The sequence below is a fragment of the Chelonoidis abingdonii genome, chromosome 20 (genome assembly GCF_003597395.2).
Source record: "Chelonoidis abingdonii isolate Lonesome George chromosome 20, CheloAbing_2.0, whole genome shotgun sequence".
Taxonomy (NCBI): Eukaryota; Metazoa; Chordata; order Testudines; family Testudinidae; genus Chelonoidis; species Chelonoidis abingdonii.
Window position 1 is genome coordinate 8,546,375 of NC_133788.1, and position 20,998 is coordinate 8,567,372.

Below are 20,998 nucleotides of genomic sequence, written 5' to 3' on the forward strand. Positions count from 1 at the left end.
GCACTCTCCGGCATGGCTCCTGAGTGGCTAACTCGCCGAATTACATTGCTTCCCCAGTGAGGCAGGTCCTTCTGGGAAGTAGAAACCATCTACAAGGGCGCATACGTAGCAAGTGAAGCGGTTTACGTGCTGGTGCGCAGAAAAGGCTTCATCCCACCGTGTTTCATACGGTCTTCTAGATTACTTTTGTCGCTCAAGGAGCAGGGCCTTGGCACTCTCTCTCTCGAGTTCATTAGCGGCCATCTCCACTTTTCACCCAGGGAGTGAGGCCAGCTCGGTCTTCTCGCACCAATGGTGTTCAGATTCCTCAAAGGGCTGGACGCCTTTACCCGCAGGTCCGCCCCCCAGCCCGCTCCTGGGATCTCAACTGGTGCTATCCGTCTCATGTCTCCCCCGTTTGAGCCGCTGGCTACGTGTTCCCTTCTTTACTTGTCCTGGAAGACGGCATTTCCTGGTGGCGATCACTTCTGCTCGGCGCGTGTCGGAGCTGCGCGCCTCGTTGTGGATCCCCCGTATACGGTGTTCCATCGGGACAAGGTGCAACTGAGGCCGCACCCCGCATTTCTTCCCAAGTCGTCTCGGCCTTTCATGTCAACCAAGACATATTCCTGCCTGTCTTCTTCCAAAACCACCTTGTCTCACAAGGAGCAGCAGTTACACTCCTTAGACGTGGCAGAGTGCTCGCCTTTTACATGGAGCGTACCAAAACCATTCCGTAAGTCGCCCACTCTTTGTTGCCGTCGCAGAACGAGTTAGAGGGTTACCAGTTCCCCCAGAGATCCTCATGGGTTGTACTTCTGTATACGGACCTGTACGACCTAGCCCATACTTCCTCCGGGCAGAGTAACGGCGCACTCTACCAGAGCCAGGCTTCATCGCAGCGTTCCTCGCACGAGTGCCTATCCGGAGATCTGCAGGGCAGTGACCTGTGTCCTCCGTGCACCACCTTTGCTACCCATTATTCCCTGGTCCAGCATCTAGGGATGATGCGGGCTTCGGGCTCTGCTGTGTTGTGGCACAGTGCCTCTAACTCCGCCCCACCGCTAGGGAGGCTTGGAATCACCTACTGGAATGGATATGACAAGCACTCAAAGAAGAAAACACGGTTACTCACTTGTAACTGTTGTTCTCGAATGTGTTGGCTCAGTATCATTCCACACCCGCCCTCCTTCCCACTGTCGAGTAACCGCAGAAGAACTGAGGAGCGGGCGGTGCCGGCAGAGGTATATATCACCCGCCATGGCGGCGCCACTCTAGGGGGCGGCCTGCCGGCCCGCTGGAGTTGCTAGGGTAAAAGTTCTCCGACGAACGTGCATGCGCGGCGCGTACACCTACTGGAATGGATATGAGCAACACATCTCGAAGAACAACAGTTACAAAGGTGAGTAACCGTGTTTTTCAACATGCTTGGAACTTTTCTTGTTTTTCTTCAAAAACAAAATCTCAGGGAAAAAGAGCTGATTTTGCACGATGTTTTGGTGTTGATGAATCTGCATGTTCTGATAAAATAAGATTCCATGGAAGTTTTCTCCAACCAGCTCTAATCGTTAACACTTCGTTATGAGCGAAGATTGGAAGCTTCCAGTGCATTGGTAGAAGGTTGACAGAATGACAGAAAGTGAAGCCAAGGCTATTGAAAATTGGAGCAAGAAGGAAAAAGAACACAACTCATCCCTGACTCAGCGAAATACTTAAACACGTGGCTAACTTGAAGTGTGTGTGTGTAATCCCATGGAGCCAAGGGGCTTGGTTCTCCATTGCCTTGCACCTCGTAGTCATTTACACCAATGCAAAATGCGTGCAAATGAGGTGTGAAACACTGCTAAGTCTGGCCCCAGTCCAGCCAGGCTGCTGCTATGATTTATTTGTACTGCAATAGTGCCTAGGAACCCCAATCAGGAACAGGACCCCACTGTGCAAGGTGCTGTACAAGCAGAATAAAAAGACAGTTCCTGCCCCAAAGAGTTTCCTGTCTAAGACAGGAGGCGGCAGATGGTTACAGATGGGTGGGAGAGTGCGAGGAAAAGATAGCACCATATTAGTCAGCATGCTAGGTAGTGCTCCCAGCGCACCAGGGGTCTAACCTTTGTTAGGTTTTATTGTAGGAGAGTTTTGATGAGGGATTGGAAGGAGGATTGGGAGGTGGCTTTTCAGATGTTTTTGGGGAGCTGCTCCGAAGTGTGAGCGGGTAGCCCGGGGCAAGGCGTGAAGATACTTATTGGAAAAGAGAACAGGTGGGCAATGGAGATTGGCAGTGTTGGCTTAAACTTAGGGACATGCTCAGGTACTTGCTTGGATCAGAGCCTTAGAACAAAGAATCAGGCCCCATGCAACTACTCACGTGCTTAAAGTTGTGCACGATCTTAAATGGTTTGCTAGGTCAGCATCTTCGTGTTCAGAGAGAAACCTAAATTCTTCTAGGTCGTGGGCATAAGATGAATTGCAGATAGTGAGAAACATTCTTCAATCCTACATTTAGCCATTTGGTGCCCTGTTGAGAGCTGCTCCTGTGCAAGTCTCTTTCTTTCTGCTCACACAAGAGCTGCTGGACTGAGCAGCTCACTGAATGCTTCCTTAAGATGAGTTTTTATAGGAAATTTAATAATGGTCCCAAAATTGCATATTTACAAAAGATGGACAAGATTGCAAATGTTCCTGCCATAATGGTAAATGGGCTGGACTGAATAGCAGAATTCAAAGCTGTCTTCAACTGTCTTGGCCCCATAGCCTTCTGCTGAAGCCAGAGAGCTTTATTTAATACAATTAATGAAATGGAGAGCATGACTTAAAAGCAGATGTTCAGGTGCTTTAGATGAAAGACACATGTTAGTTGTTGGATTTGCATTTATTCATTCCTTTTCCTGGAATCCACCCCCGTATTTTCTTGTGCAACACAATTCTTACTCAATATATCGTTAATAAACAATATCTGAAATTCATTCACTAGATGCTCCTGTTTCTTTTCTTTTCCCCCTTCTAGGATGTTTGATGAGAGAATTTTTACAGGTACGTTAATAACATTCTTTGATTTATTGTCTGTGAAGTGAAAGAGAACATAGAGAAATAGAGTTAAAATGATGTAACATATAAATAGCCATAAGTGAAGGGCATATGTAGTTGTGTTCACCAAGGATAAAACCTTATCTACATAATATACACAAGTAGAAGAAAATTCACTCCATGCATAGGTCCTATGCACCACTGAAGTCTAAGTTTAGCCCTTCAAATAGGCCTGAAGTGAGACTTAAGTCGTACATAGGCCATGAGCTGGCTTTGTGCTTAAGATAAATTTCACCCCTAGAAAGCCATGGAATAGTTGAACTGTACTTAGAAGGCAGAAGACACACACTGTGGATTCCCATTTATAAGTTATTCTCTGTCCCTTATATATAAATACCCAACTACTTCAATTTAACTGCTTGGCTTTGTCTTTTGCTCCTTTTTACTTGTATTTCGAACAGCGTAATGTGAAAGACACGCCATTTCAAGCAACTTTGAGCGAATAAAACGAGGCATATATTAGCAAGATCTGAGCACTCCTTTCAAAATACTATGAAAAGACACCCAAAAGATTGCTCTGGTGGCTTTTTCCTATCTTAACCTGATGTATATCTGAAAAGTTACTGTAAAAATGGCACCATCTGGTCATGTGTTTGTCTGCCAGTGATTTCAGACCCAGTGGGCTCAGTTTACAAGTGAAAGCTTATTTTCTCTAACTAAGTGCTTTGCAAACTTAGGCTGGGGTCTGAGAGTCAAGCTGGGTGTTCTTATCGCCAGTTATAAAGGTTCTACGAGCCACATTAATGCTTCAGTGGCACTTATACAACCTTGATATGTTGCTGGTAAGCCCTCCCTAGCACCCACGAAATCCCTTTGCCTACAGTGGGGTTTGTGCAAGTGTAACTGACTGGAAATGAGGAAACAATTCTGTTTTGTTGCACACAATTTGAACACATTCCAGCTTACTCCCTCCTAGGTGTGTGGTCTCTGCAGGGCTAACAGAAGCAAAAAGTAAGCAGATCTGAATACACAAAAGAACTGGGTCTGCTCAGTAAGGAGGTGCCATTTTTACTTTACACTTTGTCCGAGTGGAGCTGCACTTTAAGTTGTCATCTACAAAGTATCCCAAGGTTTCCACTGCAGTTTTGCTCAACATTTAATTAAAAACCCACTGCTCGTAGGAAACCTATTTTTGCTGCTCCCTGGGTGGCTTCATTGTTGCAAGAGCAAGATTTTGGTACACGGGAAGGACCCAGTTGAACTGTGGGAAGATAAGTAGCATCTTTAATGCTCCATGCTGTTCCCATTGCGAAGCCTTGCCCTCCTTTTTGTGCCGGAGCCTAAAGGAAAAGGGACTTTACATTGCCATAGATTGTACGTGCTTCAAAAGGAGGTAGCTGCAATGTGACTTAGAGTTGAGTAAAGTTCAAGTATTACAGATGATAATGAGACACCTGCCTGGTTTGTGCAGCTTGTCAGAATAATTCTGCTCCCTCCTTCCCCCAGATCTAGCTAATCCTTCAGTCTCTGTTCACCTGCACTCTGGCACCTGATTTTCATTTCCTTTGCTGTCTTCATAGTGCTCTTTTCATCTCTAAGATCATTGCTGGAGCTTGATTACTAAGGAGCAGGGGAAGGGCAAAGAGAAGGTTTTCATGGTAGCTAAATGCTTATTCTTCTCCTTGTCTCAATTTGTCACACCCCTTCTCTCTCACGCACAAGGGGCAGATTTTATATGCTCAGGCCATGGTGCTGATCCCAGCCGCCTCTTCCCTCACCATGTACAGATTAGAAAACACTTTTATTCAAAGTAGAATGTGATGCCTTTGGCCAAGTAGCAGCCTACAGGATAGCACTGGCCTGTAAGTCGCTTTGTGTGGAGGGTGTTTGCTCTGTGCCTTGCCTTCCTACAGGGCGCCCGCTTGTATCTGTGCTAAGCTCTGAACTGGACGTACTGTGTCAGATTGTTCAATGCAATGCACACTGGGCTGCTCCCAACCTGACTCTCATGCTCAGGAATTCAGGCCACCTGAGGCTACACAACAATAATATCAAACAGTACACCGGGAAGGGAAGAGGGTGGAGCCCAGCATACCGGCACCTGGGAACTGAATTCATCTTCTAGGTACTTGCCCCCGGAGAAGTGAGGAATCACGGTGAATTGAAAGAGGAGACTTGGAGGACCAAAAACAATAGGAAGGCCTGGTAAAAGAAGATCCATCGAGAGAGGCATGTGTAAATGAGTCATCCTCAATGCAGTGCCCTGCCTCCCCACCACCGGAACCCTCCTGCTCCCAGCCAACACTAGTGAAACTGCCTCCGTAACACGTTTCCTGAAGATTTTTTCCCCTTCAGTAGTATTACCCTAACTAGCCATCCCTGTGCGAGGAGGTCTAGCGCAAATGCAAAGGTGCCCATCTCCCAGGAGGTCCTGCATCTCTTCTTGCTGGAAGGACCTTTCTCCTAGAATGGCATGAAGGCAATTTCCAAGCAGAATTTCCTGTGCTAGATCATACAAATGCTACAGTGTAACTGAGAGAAGGTGCCCCCATGTCTTCGGGTTGTCCGTACTGCAGTCACAGGGCGACTGCTGCTTGAGTAGACCTACCTGAGCTCACTTTAATGGGGCCAGCTTGGGTCCAAGAGCAGGGACGCCCGAGCAGCATTTGCTTTGGTGCAGGCTAGCCCTGTGAGTAATTTCCCAGGGTTCCAGACAGGCTTGTTCAGCCCATACAGACGTGCCCTCTGGTCCAGGACCGAAGCTACCTTAAAGCTAGCTTGTTATGTCTGAGTCACACCCTCTGATTGCTGTATTGACAGACTCTTTTATGTGTAACCCAGACGCTCACTCTTTATGCATCACAAGCTGCTGACTAGCTTTGTAAATCCAGGAGAGGAACATGTAGTCTAGTGAGCTGTGCTGCTAGCATTCATATTCTTCTGTGGTTAATTCTGGTTGTGCTTTTCATTATGAAACCTTGCTGTGGAACTGGGACCAGGAAGTAAATTTACCAAAGATCCTACCAAGCTGGAGCCCTCCAGCCCATCGGGGGAAATCTCTCCAGAACCACACAGAATGGCAGTGCCAGACCTGGCAGGGACTTCTCAGGCTAATAACAGGTATGTGGCTTTCATCTTCACCTAAGCAGTTTCCTCCGTAATGGCGAGAGGCTAGATTGTGACCCCCCCAGCCCCCATGCAGCTCCACTGGAGTCCATTGAACTGCTGGCGGAGTGAGGTTCTGGTCACAAGGAGTGTGTGAGTCTTGCTCTTTGGAAGCTCTGATCATAGTGCCTCTCTGACATATACTGTGTGTGACTTTCATTGGTTTCAAATGCTATGCAGCAAGGGAGCTGGAAACCTTCCCATTTCAAATGCGTAGGATTTTTTTTTTTTTTAACTTGGTGCAGTAGGGTTGACGTTACTAGTAAAGCTGTAAGTGAGAAAGTCTAATCGGCCTTCATTTGTCAGGCTTTTAATGCACTAGGCTAGTGAGGGAGTGCCTGCTAGTCACAGCAATGCTGGGAACTCCAGGGGAGAGGAGAATGTTAAAACAAAAAGTGAAAAGTATGCGCTCAGTTAGCCCAAGCTCTTCCACGCGTGCGTGTCTGTGTAAGAGAGGTGGTTTAATATCACTTACCGTACACTCTCAGGACCAGACTCAAAGGAAGTGAGCTTTTTGCCTGAGTGAACACTGAATAAGAACTTCAGGATTTGTCCCAAATTAGGTCCTTGTCGGAGGCTTTCAGTGTGGTGTTGTGTCCAGTTTTTGCTGCCTGTCTGTTTAGATTGCAAACTCCTCAGGGCAGGGACTGTATCCTCTTTTGTCACTTGTGCAGTGCTGCACACATTGCTGACACTGAAAAGATTATTTCCAGAGACGCGATTGCTGCAAGTGGAAGCAATTTCCACAGAGGCGTTTTTTTTTTTTTTTTTTTTTTTTGTCATGCTGTGAGTTTGGAGCATGCTCTGCAATCCTCTGTTGGCAGCTGTCTGAAATCAGGAAGGCACACGAGTAAGGAGAGTGAGGTGGAAGGCACCGAATGCTGTTGCTGATAGTGTGGTAACTGCAAGAGCTTTGTTTTAGCACAATAATGAAATGAGCCAAGAGGCTCATTTTTCACCTTTGATGGTGTGTCCTCCCTTGCTGCCATTAGCAAACCACTAGAGAAATCAGATCATTCTGATATTGTGAGCTGAAAAAAAAAAAAAAAAAAAAAAAAAAGAGATCAAATCCACTGAGTTTGAACAAAAGGGGTCAGATCACTACTGTGTGCAAACAAGCTAGGAGAAGATTTCCTTCCTGAATTATCTGAGATGCCTAAAGTAGGTCTAACAATTCATCAGACTGCAGTCTTACAGGTCACACTTTATAAGAAGGGTACATTCATAACTGATTGATAGGTGTTTTGACATTTGTCTCATCAAATTCATAGAGACCATCGGGTGATGGGACACTAGATGAGGAGGGGTCTGAGAATTCTTTCCCAAGTGTCTGGTGGCTGTTGAGTCTTGCCCACATACTCAGGATCCAACTGATTGCCATATTTGGGGTTGGGAAGGAAATTTCCGCCCATGGCAGAGATCCTGGAGATTTTTTGCCTTCCTCTGCAGCATGGGGCATGGGTCACTTGCAAGTTTAAACTAGTGTAAACGGTGGATTCTCTGTGGCTTGAAGTCTTTAAATCATGATTTGAGGGCTTGTAACTCAGCCAGAGGCCAGGAGTTTATTACAGGAGTGGGTGGGCAAGTGTCTGTGGTCTGCAATGGGCAGGAGGTCAGACTAGATGATCATGGTGGTTCATTGGTTCATGGAGGTTCATTCTGTCCTTTAAAGTCTGTGAGATCAATAGTTTATAACCATCTATCAAGCCTTCAAGGGATGCATGTATAACCACGTGTAACACACTTTACGTATGCCTGTGATGTTCTTGTAACACCTATTGATTATGTATTAACTCTGTATGAACTACATGTAAATGTAGTGACATGTGACTACTGACAGCAAGAAGAGATGTTTTGGTGTGTGACCAGCTTAATGTTGCTGAGACCCAAGGTATGTGGCTGCAGCCCTGAGGTGAAGAGCAGCACTGTGGGTGCTGGTGTTACCCCAGAGGGGTGTGATTCCTTCCACAGCCCCCAGGGTGTGCCAGGGGATAGGGCTATTCTGTGATACCCCATTTGGGGGCTCCACCTACTCCTACATGCCCAACCAGCTTTGCTGGGTGAAATCCCTGGTCCCAGTGAACCCCAGGGTCAAACTCCCATGGTACTCTGGGGCTAACCCCAGGTCTGTGGGAGCTGGGTCTGGTGGATGCGGTATTTCCAGATATACTGTAAACCTGGGTTTACAGTTGGTAGACCGAAGTTTCAGGGCCGTGCCAACATGTCCATACTTCACTACGCAGACCTCCTGACTTGGGTCTGCAGCTTGAGCTGCATCAGCACTGCAAAATAAGGCTTGGACCCCAGTCTCAGCGGAACAGGGGCTCTGCTCTCTTCCCCACCCCCACCTCCACCCCCCAGCAAGGCTCTAGGACAAGGCCCTGAGTGCTTTTTGACCCGAGTCAGACTGATTTGTATGTGGACATGGGAGGGGCGTTTGGGGGTCAAACCTGAGCTTAGTGTGTGGTGTAGACGTACCCACTGAGGTGAATAACATTCTAGCCCTAAAGGCCTTGGGGCGTTTGGCACTGGTTGCAACATTCTGTTTAATTTTGTGATGGATAGTGAATCCCACAGGAAAAAGGTCTTTACAGGTATCCTGAGATGACTACGGCTGAGGGCAGGCACTGGCTCTGCCTGTGAATTGCTGTGTCACAAGTAAGGACGATGATGCCCTGTACAGGACACACATGCTTGACTAGTAAGTGCTGCTTGGTGTACTTAGGGCATGCCGAGTTGATCCAGTTTAACTGAAGGTGGGATTTTAAAATCAAATTCACTTAAACTGGCCCCAAAGGCTGTTGTGTCCACATTCTTATTTTCGCTTAAACCAGTCTTATTTAAATACAAGAGCTAGGTGGTATTACGTTTTATTTGCTGAAGCTGATTAAGAGCAGATGAAAGCTAAACCTAATTAAGATGCTCTTAAAACAGAGAGAAGAGACAAGGCCTTTTGCATTGTTTTACTAAACTGTGTGATGTGCCCCACCCGCTTCTATTTGTTACAGATTCATAAATAATGAGTCTGTTACAACCCCCAGCTACAGACCCTTGGCTTTCTAACTTGGTCAATTGCAGCTCATGCATTAGCCCGGCAGGTTCAGCCCCTGGTGCATGGGTCAAGCTGACAGCCGTCGCATGTGGACGAGGCTGTATTTTCCAAGAATGGATAAACTTGTTGCTTTGATGAGGGTCTACTGGGGAAATAAGTAAACATGTGGAACACGTGACCGAAAAGGCTGCTGTCGAATCAATTTCTCTTTGTCCAGAGCATGCTGTCACATGCTGAGCACTGAACTATCACAGAGTATTTTAGCACAAGGAATGTATTGATCCAAAAGTCTTAACACCTGAGAGTCACGTTCTCAGTATTCTTCGGCGCCTGAGACCAGGAGTAGACTTATGTGATGATATTGACTTCAAGGCAACAAGTGTTGGGAAGCAGACAGAGCTCAGAGTGGAATTTGGTTCCTGCTCTGTATCCTACCATTTTGTATACATTTGTGGGATGGATATTCTTGCACTGGTCTCATCCAAGCAAGAAACTTGGGAAAATGTCTCTGGAACAAGAGGGAGTCTTCAAAAACTGTGAAAATTGTCAGGCCTTTGCTCTTCTCGTTCAAGTGCTAGGGCTTGCAAAGGAGTCCACTTCTTTGACTGCTGCCCTAGGTTTAAGAAATGTGGCTCAGGCAAAGGTTGCCTTCTCCACGCAGAATCCAACATCACAATGTCACAGTGCTTTGGCATGTATTCATCAAGGTGTACAGACACACCCTGAACTTTAAGCCTGGGAGCAGTCATGTTCCTCTTCAGCAAAAGACCTAAACATATGCTTCAGAAGCACTCTGCTGAATCAGGCCTCAGATGAACAATTGCGACTGGGCAGTCTGTAATTTCAAGTGTGGTACTGGATTGCACAAAGGAAGTGATACACTGTATGAATTGATTATATTGGTAGTAAGCTGTTGAGATTAAGAATTGATATATAAATACAGGGCTCACTCATTAAAGTCAATGAAAGGGTTTTATTGACTTCAGTGGGCACTGGATTGGGCCTTTCCTTATATTGGTATGCTAGTATATAGGTATATTGCATAGATGGAAAAGCTCTATTGTCTACTTGACTATGCATAATCTTTGCTAAATGAGAGCATAATGGGTAGTGCAAATTAGGACCTGATCTTGCACTGCTGGTGTTAATCAGGGTTTTGCTGTTCTATCTAGATGGATACTTATGGAGCCCTCATTACGATAGCACCTGAAATTATTACTGTTCATTTTCACCACACCCAAGGGAGGCAAGATAGTGCTACTTTCCCCATTTTACAGATGGGGAACTGAGACACAGAGGCACTAAGTGATTTGACAGAGGTCACATAGAGAGTCTGTTACAGAGCAGGAACTGAACCCAGGTTTTTGGAGTCCCAAGCAAGTGCTTTAGTTCACACACCCATTGAAGTCAGTGGCTGGTTGGCTATCAGGCTTCAGGTGGTTAGGCTAAATCTCCAAAGCTGCTGAGTGCCCACTGCTCCTGTTGACTTCACAAGGGGCTTTTAAGTGCTCAGCACCCCTGAAAATCAACCTTTGTATGTCAATAGCTGAAAACATATCCCTCCCTCTTGTTGAATTTTTCTCTGCAATTAATATACTCCCCCACCCCCAATATAAAAATACAGTTATATCGACTTGAAGACAAATAGGCAGGCAGAACAGTGACAAGTTGATAGGGATGTGGAGCTAATTTGCTAATCTGCTCCTAAGACATTTTGCTAAGCAAATCTACCACTGAGTATTCTATGAGGCTGTGCAACAGTAGCCGAGTCAGTAAAAGGCCTGGAATTTGCCATTCTGAATGTGCAAGCGAATCTGGGGGCTTACGGTCCATGTTGAACACCTGCCAATATTGAATTGTCTTCACCTTTATTCCTACTGTACCCTGACTGATTCTAGTAGTGAGTCAGTCAGGGATTTGCACATTTTGGTAAAATAGCTTTAGAAAATCGTGGAGAAAAACAATATGTTTTTTGGAGCAGAGTTTTTGGTGGTGGTTCTAAGTTGAATTTAATGTTTGTGAGGGATACCAAGCAGAGCAGGGTTTCGAGTTTTGAGTTTATTTTCATTGTGGCATAATCATTAGGCTATTTGTATTGAGCATTATTCTGATCTGACTTCCTTTGGTTTTGCCCAAATATAAATCCCAGATCTATTGAACCAGATTCAGCACTCAGTTATACTGGTGGAGTCAGGGGGTCACTCTGGATATACAGGGATCTAACTGACTAGCCCATTAAGTTCAGCTGGGTCACTGCTGACTTAGGCTGGTCTAAGTGAGAACATAATCAGGCCATGTATGTTGAATTCACAGGCTGTGTGAATTGTAGCCCACTTGGGTTAATTCAGCATATTGTATAGGAAATCTTAAATTACAGTGGAGAAGCAAAACTTGCCTTGATCATACATCTCCCCTCCCCCCCACATAATGTATATTTCTAAAAAAAAATACATTTTTATTTTTTTTTAAAGAAAAAATCCATATCTGTGTGTAGTGTATGTACAGAAACTTGTGCTCCCCTGTTAGGACATAGACTAGTCATCCAGCTAGTCCAGTACCACGTCTCTGACATTTGGTAACCCTAGATGCTGTAGAGGAAAGTGCAAAAAAAAAAACACCTTGCACTGGACAATTATGGGATAATCTGCCCCAGGGAAGGTTTCCTCCTAAGCACCATTAGTTACAAGTTGCCTGACGCCCTGAAGCACAGGGGGTTACATCCCTTCCAAAAACTCTTGCTTTTTCTAATATTTAGCATGTATTCTAATAGCTGTGGATAGCCTTGCTCTCCATGTAAATCGTTACATCCTTAGAGAGACATTTTCAAAAGTGCTCCTGGCTGGCTTAACTCTGTTCTCTTGGAAGTCAATGGTACAACTCTCACTGTCTTCAGGGGGGGCAGATTCAGCCAAACAATGAGTCCTTCGCAGAAGACATAGCACTCTCTCCCATCAGCTTAAAGCAGGGGTCCTCAACATGACGTCCGCGGGGGCATCTAAATGCGCCTGCGTCCTGGCCGGTGGTCGAGCATCCACCGAAATTCGTCATCGAAAGGCATTGCTGCCGAATTTTGGCAGCATTTCGGCAGAAGTTCAACTGCCCACCAGACGAAAAGGTTGGGGACCACTAGCTTAAAGCATCTTCACTAGAAGCATTAACAGGAACAGCTGCACTGATGCAAGTTTGTGGTGTAGACCTGAAGTTTGTTGTTAAAACTCAGTGAGATTCTTCTTTCTTTACATGGATGTTACTTAATTGATGTTTATGGATTTACTTCTGGTTTGCACTGATGTGACTGAGTGGGGACTCAGAACCCAGTGGGCTTGGTTACTAAAAAAACCCAAGACAACCCATGATTTAGCCTCTAGTAGATCACTGGCCAGAAGATTTATCTCATTCATGGAAATGCTTGAAATGTTTGTAGAGTTTCAGATGTGCAGGGTGGTACCTGAGTCTTCCCAGAAGTTTAGATGTATAATAGCACTGTTAAGGGGGGGAAATTGAGCTTGATTTGAGACCCCTCTATCTTAAGAACATTTTCAAACATTTCCTCTGCAGTAGCGGCACCTATGTAATTACCCTAGTGAAAACTTCTACTGCAGAAACATGTCACTGCTGTCAAGCAAGGTTTACACTGGTAAGTTAAGTGTCATTGCCTATCCAAAGCTCATGTAAGAGAAACCCTCTGTGCTAAACCATGCCATCCTGTGGTATCTCTCTCACTTCCTTATGAAAATGTATTATAATGATCTGATTTGCCGACAAGTTGTATAAGCCTTAAAGAAGTGAATTTGCAATGGTTTACTGACACCAGAGCTGTCATGAATTGTTTCAGCTGGAGCCTGGGAGTGCTCTGCTGCTAGGATAGTCAGTGTGGGATCTTTATTTTTCCTTATACCGAGGAAGTACTGAAGTTGGAGCTAGTTTTTTCTCAGCCCCTTGAAAATGCCCCTCTTTTGTCTATTTACTGCACTGTACATAAGCATATATATATATATTTTTTTTTTTTAAAAAAAAGCTATCCATTGATAGTTCCTTGACCATGTCTCATATCTGCTTCTCCTTGTCAGGTCTGAGAAGAGTAGTGTTTCTGAAGACTGTGAACCAGGTAAGCAAGAAATAATTGCTGCTTTCTACTGAAAAAGTGTAATGATGAGGGCCAAAAAAAAAAAGGCCTAGGTACCTTCTAATAAATATCAGATTTCTCCTGGAAGTAGATAAACTCTCCAGTTCTTTAGCTGAGATGATGACATGCCACATGAAATGCATTTGCTGAGCGCACAGTCTCCCAGCAATGTGCTGCGGTTATGGCTGTTGTAATCAAACCTTTCAATACAAATGACAAAGGTATAGCAAACATTGCTGCCTATCACGGTTCCCCGTAGTGTATTATGCTTTCCATGATGTGGGGCTTGGAATCTCTGAATGCTTCCATTGAATAGCTTATAGGAAGAGAGATGTCATGGGGAGCACAGTGCCTTCTATATTGTGTATTTTGATCGGCAATAAACAATTCTGTGAATCTCTGTATGAGGGATGTTGTGTGTGTCTTATGTACACACATGCGCGTATGCTCCCTCTTTAAAATGAGCCCATCTGAGTGGGAATGCATCATTATTTAAGAACAAATACAAAAGATAACAGCAAGAATACCTACCCAGGAGAGTAAGCTGAAGAATGGTCGGAAAAAGCCTTAGAAAATAGACCAGACTCACTCTGTGCCCTGGCGGCCTACAGACTGTGGCTTTGTCCCATACTAGAGGGAAGAGTGAAATACAGTCAAGGATCCTTTCTAGAGAGCTTCCTTTATGCATCCCTGAAACCTTTCTGTCATGAATTGATGCTCACAGTACCCCTTGGAAGCAGATAAATGAGTAGGTATTGTTCCCCCTTTCATGGGCACGATGCAGAGATACTTGTCCTATGGCCTTTTGGGCAGGCCCTGATGCAACAGAACATTTTGACGATAATGGGTCTTAAACACATGCTTAAATGTGCTGCTGAATTGGAGCTGTATTTCCTGAGGCTTCTCTACCAGAAGAAGTTGCCCTAGTTTGTTTCCGATAGAATTTTAAACCAGAATAGTTAAACTAGCGCAACAGGCTATGAGCATTCTCTTATTGTGGTTTTAAACCAGGCTTACTTCAGTGTGGTTTGAATTGGTTTAAGATGAAATGAAATAAGCCATTCTTAAACTGAAATAAGAACATCTGCATAGGGGTTTGATCATTTAACTAAATCAGTTTAGAAAGTGATTTAAATTAAACCGGTGCAGTTTTTTCATATAGACAAAGCCTTAGCCTTTCTCTGCCTCAGTTCTCCTATCTGTACAATGGGGTTAGTGATGGTTACCTACATGTGCAATGTGCTTTGAGACCTATGGGTGAAGTGCTAAGCATTGTTGTTAGAATAGGTTACTGCCTAGAATCCAACATGCGGACAATGAGGATTTTTCCTTCCCGCAAAAATCAGTACTTGGTCCTGCTAGTGAAGGCAGGGGACTGGACTTGATGACCTTTCGAGATCCCTTCCAGTTCTAGGAGATAGGTATGTCTCCAATTATTTAAAAATAGTTAGTGGCCACTTATTGTATTTCATGCGCTGATTATTTTTTTCCTCTTGCTAGGTACCTCAGCAGAACTGAGTGGGATCAGACATATCAAAATTGAGCCAGATGAGCTGGACATCATTCAAATCACCGTTCCAGGTAAAATCTAAAACTTTTGAATTGCTCAGAAATAACTAGGCAAAGAACATTGGCCTTAGATTGCACTGCGTGAAGGTTTTGCTTTGGGAAAGGCAGGTTGCAGGAAATTGAGATGTCTCCTCATTTCACTTTCTTTTAGGATGAACTTAGCCCCCAAATCCCTTTCTCTTTTGAAAGTCAAGTTCCAGCTGTGCATCAGAAGTTAGCAGATTTCTTGGGAAGGCCTTTAGGATAACACAGGGCTTTGCTTTTTCAAGGGCTTGTTCTGTGTCAGTTAATTTTATACCTTTCACCCTGTCCCTGTCCCACCTCTGGCCAGGCAGGCTGGGAACAGACTATCCTGGAGCGGATGCTAACACTGTTCTTTAGGTGATAAGCAAGAAGCACTGAGGTAGAAGGTGGCCATTGCCTTCCTCTGTCCCAGTGCTCTCCACCTGAGCCCCAATGAGTATCCCTGTTCCTGTTTACAAAGGTGGGAACTGAGACGCAGAAAGTTGAATTATTTGTCCCAGGTCACGTATCAAATCCATGGCAGGAGTAGAATCCAGATTTTCTGACTCCCAGCCTTGTGCAAAGAAAGACAGAGGCCTTCTTGCTTTTAGAGGGAACAAATTGGAAACATGGCTGCAGCCTGTTGGGGAAGAATATGGAGTGGGTCTGGAAGGGATTTTAAAGTGACCTCACTTGAAATTGTCTCTGTCGATTTATTCTGGAGATGAACACCTCTGGGTTGGATGCACCAGTGTGAAAAAAATGCTGTGTTAGGCTGATCCCTTTAAATTGTGGCCTCCACGTTTCTATAGCACTGTGCATTGGCTCCTGAGGGTGTAATTGGATCATGAGCCTATTTAAAAGCTGGTGTTGTATCGTCGCTTCTGTCTCTCATTAGCTGATATGCCCTGTAGGACCACTGGTGACGTCTCTGTAGCCTGCAGCTGGCTAGGGCTTGTCATTGTACAAGTGGATAAATAGTAGCTCCAAGCAACCAGTTCTAAGGCTACCAAGCTGCCAGTGAGCAATCAGTGATGCACATATGCTAGATAGTCCTGTTTCTTTCTCTCTCTCTCTCACACACTCTCTCTCTCTCTCTCTCTCTCTCTCTCTCTGAACGTAGCAGAGGCTAGAAGTCTTCTCAGTCACACTGGTAGGGTGGACCACACATTTGCTGCCCCTTGTCTTGGCCTGACTCACCCTAAGAAGGTGTCCTGCTGGAGGGAAGAGCAAAGACTTCAGATCTCCAAGGATTACCTAGAGTGGGTTCCCCAGGCAGAACCAGTGAGACTTAGTCTTCTGGAACTTAGCGGGGCTGGCAGAAGGCTGAGGTCAATGAGGGCCCATCAGGCCAGAAAAAAAAAGCTGGCGGCTTTTACAAGGGGCCAGTTCTGGATGAAGCCCGGGACAGGGAAGGCTCACTTACCATGTCCTAACCCAAGTAACCTGGCCTGACCAGGCCTCTCACCTTGCTAGGATTTGCTTTGGCTCTCTGTGAAGATATAGTTATGGTCTTTAATGCCTAAGTGGCTATTTTGAGTTCAGCTGTAGCTTGTTTTCTGTTAGTGCTGGCAGGGGACTAGATGGAGAGCTGATCTGGCCAGAGGGCTAGGCCACAGATGTGCCAGACCATTGTGGTGCTAGAAGGGAAGAACCCCTGAAAAGCTGTGTCCTGACACAAAGGGGCAGTCTGGTACACTGATGTAATTCCAGATTAACCCCTTTGGCTTTATGAGGGTTATCATGGATTTATAGCTGTGGAACTGAGAGCAGAACGTGATCTCCCATCTTTTCTTCAGCCCTGGTGTTTGGCTATCCCAGCCTGTTGAGTGTTGTTTTGGGAAGTGTGTGCATGAGTGAATTAGATTGATCAGTTGGGTCAGGGGAAGGGGACAGATAGACAACGCAAGTTGGGTCAGGTGTCATCCAGCACAATAAGCATGTTGTTTTGGAGTAGACAGTGGAGAATGGGCCGAAAGGAGACATGCTGGATTGGACTCAAAGTGGATTCCCTTTGGGGGAGACGATCACTCTGAAAAGCTGCTGGGCTCACAGTCACTGTTGGGATCCTCTGAAGCAAAGTGGGTAAATAGTTTCTGAAGGCAGGACCACAAATATCACCTAATCTGTTTTCTGTTTGTTGTATAAGGTTGGAAGATCTCAAACCTCAAATATTTATATTCCGGACCAGGGCACCAGTTCAGGAAAGCATCCCTGTTCAGGAGGGGTGGCTAAGCACATGCTTGAATCTCATTGAAATCACTGGGACCTAAGCACTTGCCCAAGGTCCAGATCCTGGGCACCTAACGCAGATTAATTTCAGTGGAAGATAGGCACCTAAATACCTTTTGAGGATCTGGGCCCAAGTGCTTCTTGCGTTGGGTCGTGGAGTTGTTGAGGAGCCAGTGGTCACAGGCCCTAATGGGGAACAGCGGTGTTGAAAACACTGGGTTCTGGAGAGTAAAGAGGAGCTTCCCTGAGGAAGGCTATTCCTTGGGCTGGTATTTATAGAGCTGTTACCTTAGCTAGGTAGTGCACCAAATGGTAAGAACATCTTAAGGGGTGATTAGTAAGGTGGATTTTCAATGTCTGTTTTACAAGCATTAACTACATAGTAACCTGGAGGGAATTAGAGCAAGAGCATGACTTTGAATGTGTCCAACTGGGAGGTGACGCTCTTGGGTAGAAATAAAGCCCATGCTAGCTGTAGTTCAGATGGTTCTGAATTAGAGCCACATGTGTTAATCTGATGCAACTCCACTGAAGTTAGTGGAGTCACTCTGGATTTTACACCAGTTTAATGAGAGCGGACTCTATCCCATAGTTAACAGAGAGGAAGGAAAAAGGATCCGGGTATATTACTAGCTCAAACGTTTTCATTTTCAGCTTGCCATGTAACAGGAGAGAATGCGGCTAATGGCTGCACTAATAGGTGTATTTTATATAAATTTAAGGAAACTGAGTTACTCTACTTTTTGGGCCCAGATTAGCTGACTCTTGGAGTTCAGAGTCCACATAAGGTAATAAAAATGGACGGCCAGCATAGTTAAGTTTAGGGCAAGGAAGATGATGAATAAAATGGTGGTGCTCACATATGAGGAAACATTGATGAAATTTGGATTATTTATCCTTAGAGGAGGTGATTAAGTAGTGACCTGATGGACGTATTTAAAGTAGCTAAAGGTTTATTTTAAAATTAAATTTGGAGATCTCTTTGAGGGCATTGGAGAGGCCAACACTAGAGGAGACAGGCTTAAATTAAGAGGGCATACATCTAAGAAAAATTTAAGGAGGCATTGTTTTATGGAGTGAAGCAGCAAGTCGGCAGAATGATCTTCCTGAGCAGCAGGCGGTGGAGTTAAGCAGCATTAATTTTTAAGCCAGAATTGGATGTCTAGATATTAAGTCACTATGAGACCATTGTTGGTCTTCATCCTTTGTGAGGCTTATGAGGAAACTTTTTTGCAGATGATGCTATTTTCCCCAATTTGGGAAGGTGGAGTGGGTTTTATAGATGGGTTTCTGTTGTCCTCTTACGAGTGTTAAAGTGTATAGGAGAAAGAGAGCAGAGTTGCCATCAAAATGTTCCAGACACAGTGGCCCAGATCCTCAAAGATATTTAGGTGCTTAACTTCCATTTCAATGGGCATTAGATGCCTAAATACTTCTGAGCATGTGGACCAGTGTGAGTAGTACTGCTTCTGGTCCTACGTGCCCTTGTGACTGTGTAAGTGCATCCTTTATCAAAACAACATGCAGAGGCTCATGTTGGGTACGTTAGTTTTTCATGAATTCTTGTGAATGGACCATAAAGCTCTGAAGTCTGCTTCCAGGGACAGTGCCTGGGCTGTCAGAACTCTCTCTTTGGTGCTTTGTTCACAGACCGATCCCCCGGTTCCGATGAAATGCACAACCCAGTGACCAGCCGCATGACTTCAGACGATTCCAACTACATGCTAGAAACAGTAACAGGTAATTTAAAAAAAAAAATAAACTGCTTGGAATTAGAAAGCTCGGAAATCCTACAAACACCAAAAAGAAATGGACTACAGATTTCAGGCCAAACTTTACAATAATCAGAGCCTAAAGTCAGGATCCTAATTGCACAATTTTACACATCGGTAAGTGTTCTGACCTTTCAAAATTGCCAAGCACCCAGCAGCTCCTATTGACCAGTAAGAACTGCTGGGTGGTCAGCACTACTGAAATTGGGTCACTCATTCGGGAGCACAAATATGGAAATAGGAGCCTAAGAGGCTTCTGTCACTAAAAGTCTTGGCCTAAACATGTAGCCCTGTTGCTCTGAAGCCGCCTTAACTGTGTTGTAGAAAACACGTTTGAGAATCCAGAGGCGAAGTGTGTCAAATACTGGTTTGGTTTTTTCCCATGGCATATTTAGATATAGTCACTGTTATTTGCATTACAATAGTGCCAAGCCTGGGATCCCACTGTGCTAGGTGCTGCCCAGAGTAAGGGACAGTTCCTGCCCCGTGGACTCATCTAAAAATAGATGTAAGCTCTTTGAGGCAGGGAGTATGTTTTTTGTGATGTTTCTATACAGCGCCTCGCACCGTGGAGCTCCTAGGTGCTGCAATAATACCAATAATAAATAACCATAATAACGAAATAGGCAACAGGTGGAGGGGAATCGGAGGGACCGAGGGGAACATTCCAATGGATGTAAGATATCATGCCCTAAGCCCCATTAGGTGGAGAAGACGTGCTGCTGAGAGGGAAGGCCCCTTGGTTATCATGGCACATGTGGCTGGCAATTTGCAGAAGCCAGAAGGAATTGTAATGAGCACTGTGTGACAGGCAGAATAAGATGAGGGGGAAGCCACTGAATCAAAAGCACAGTCAGCAAGGGCCTTTCCTTGAGGGTTCTGTTTGTAACAAGAAAGCAGAACCATTTAATGTCATCGAGAGAGACTAACGAGAAAAGGTTGTTGCCTGGACTCAACCTGGACCTCTTCTAACCTTCCCCAAAGGCAGCTCCCTACAGCCTACGTAGCCCCTTTTACAGCCTTTGCTCTGGGGACCTGTGAAAGGGGATGTGAATCTGAACCGAGATAAACCCGTTGGTCGCTGGGGACCAGACAGTGCTCTAACAGACTGTCAGAAAGATGGACCAGAAGGCATGTCCTGTGTCACTCTGCTTTGTGCTCTGTTGGCTGAAGTGGGGGTGGGAGGGCAGTCCCCAAACTTCTCTGCTTAGTGCTGTTCTGTTCTCTGGGAAATGCTGGCTATACACTGGACTGTTTTTCCCAGCATAGGAGGAATATACTTCGCTTAGCTAGCTAGCGCATCTGGCTGTATCTTCATCCCTCATTCTAGCCTCAAGCAAATTCTCATGCCTGCTCTTTGAGGTGTCTTGGGGAATGCTGACCGATTTATGCAAGAGAAACTGCTAAACCTTTGCTTTCCTTCCAGTTTCAGATAAAGAGACCAGCCAGGACTTAAGACATGAAGAAAAAACGATGGAAGGTAAGAGTGAATTTGTAATAAAAACAGGCCAGCTTATCCTCTGATAATCTCAGGTTTGTTTAAAGCATGATGAAAACAGCTGTATTTTATTTTATTATTGATTTGTGTGATCAAAGGCCCAGTCAGGGACCAGGGCCCTCTTTTGCTAGTGCTGTACAAACAGAGAACAAAAAGACAGTCCCTGTCCCAGTGAGCTCCCAGTCTGAGTATAACACAAGAGAAAACCAGTGGCTGTAGACAGACTGCATTGGGTGGACCTTCTAAATTCTTGGCAAGGTAATTAGCTTCCCAGCCACCCTGTTGTGAAGCGCATCTCTGTATTTCAATGACTAGATCGTCAGATTGATCCTGATTTGGTTGTATATCAGTGTCACTCCATTGACATTAGTGAAATCACTCCAGTTTGTAATAGCTGAGAATTGATCCCAGGAAACTTACTTGCCAGAACAGTGGTATCGGCCATAGGTGCCAACTTTCTCCGGCACCGGTGGGTGCCTGGGTCCCCTCCACCTTTTTGCCACCCCTGGCCCTGCCCTGACTTGACCCTATCACCGCCCCTGGCCCCACCCCCATTCCAACCCCGTCCTCAAAGTCCTTGC

General features: G+C 45.2%; 1 protein-coding gene across 4 annotated transcripts in view; it reads left to right on the top strand.

Annotated features, from left to right (window-relative positions):
• Positions 1 to 20,998, top strand: part of GTF2IRD1 (GTF2I repeat domain containing 1) — a 174,848-nt gene that overhangs the window by 104,328 nt on the left and 49,522 nt on the right. For 3 of the 4 annotated variants that reach the window (XM_032786946.2, XM_032786950.2, XM_075073921.1), the window contains exons 10-15: positions 2,981 to 3,006; positions 6,000 to 6,120; positions 13,288 to 13,325; positions 14,844 to 14,924; positions 18,798 to 18,887; positions 20,346 to 20,399. In XM_032786946.2, coding sequence (XP_032642837.1) covers positions 2,981 to 3,006; positions 6,000 to 6,120; positions 13,288 to 13,325; positions 14,844 to 14,924; positions 18,798 to 18,887; positions 20,346 to 20,399 — 410 coding nt within the window. Of the gene's footprint in view, positions 1 to 2,980; positions 3,007 to 5,999; positions 6,121 to 13,287; positions 13,326 to 14,843; positions 14,925 to 18,797; positions 18,888 to 20,345; positions 20,406 to 20,998 lie in introns of all 4 variants that reach the window. The other variant, XM_075073922.1, reaches the window with a different exon arrangement.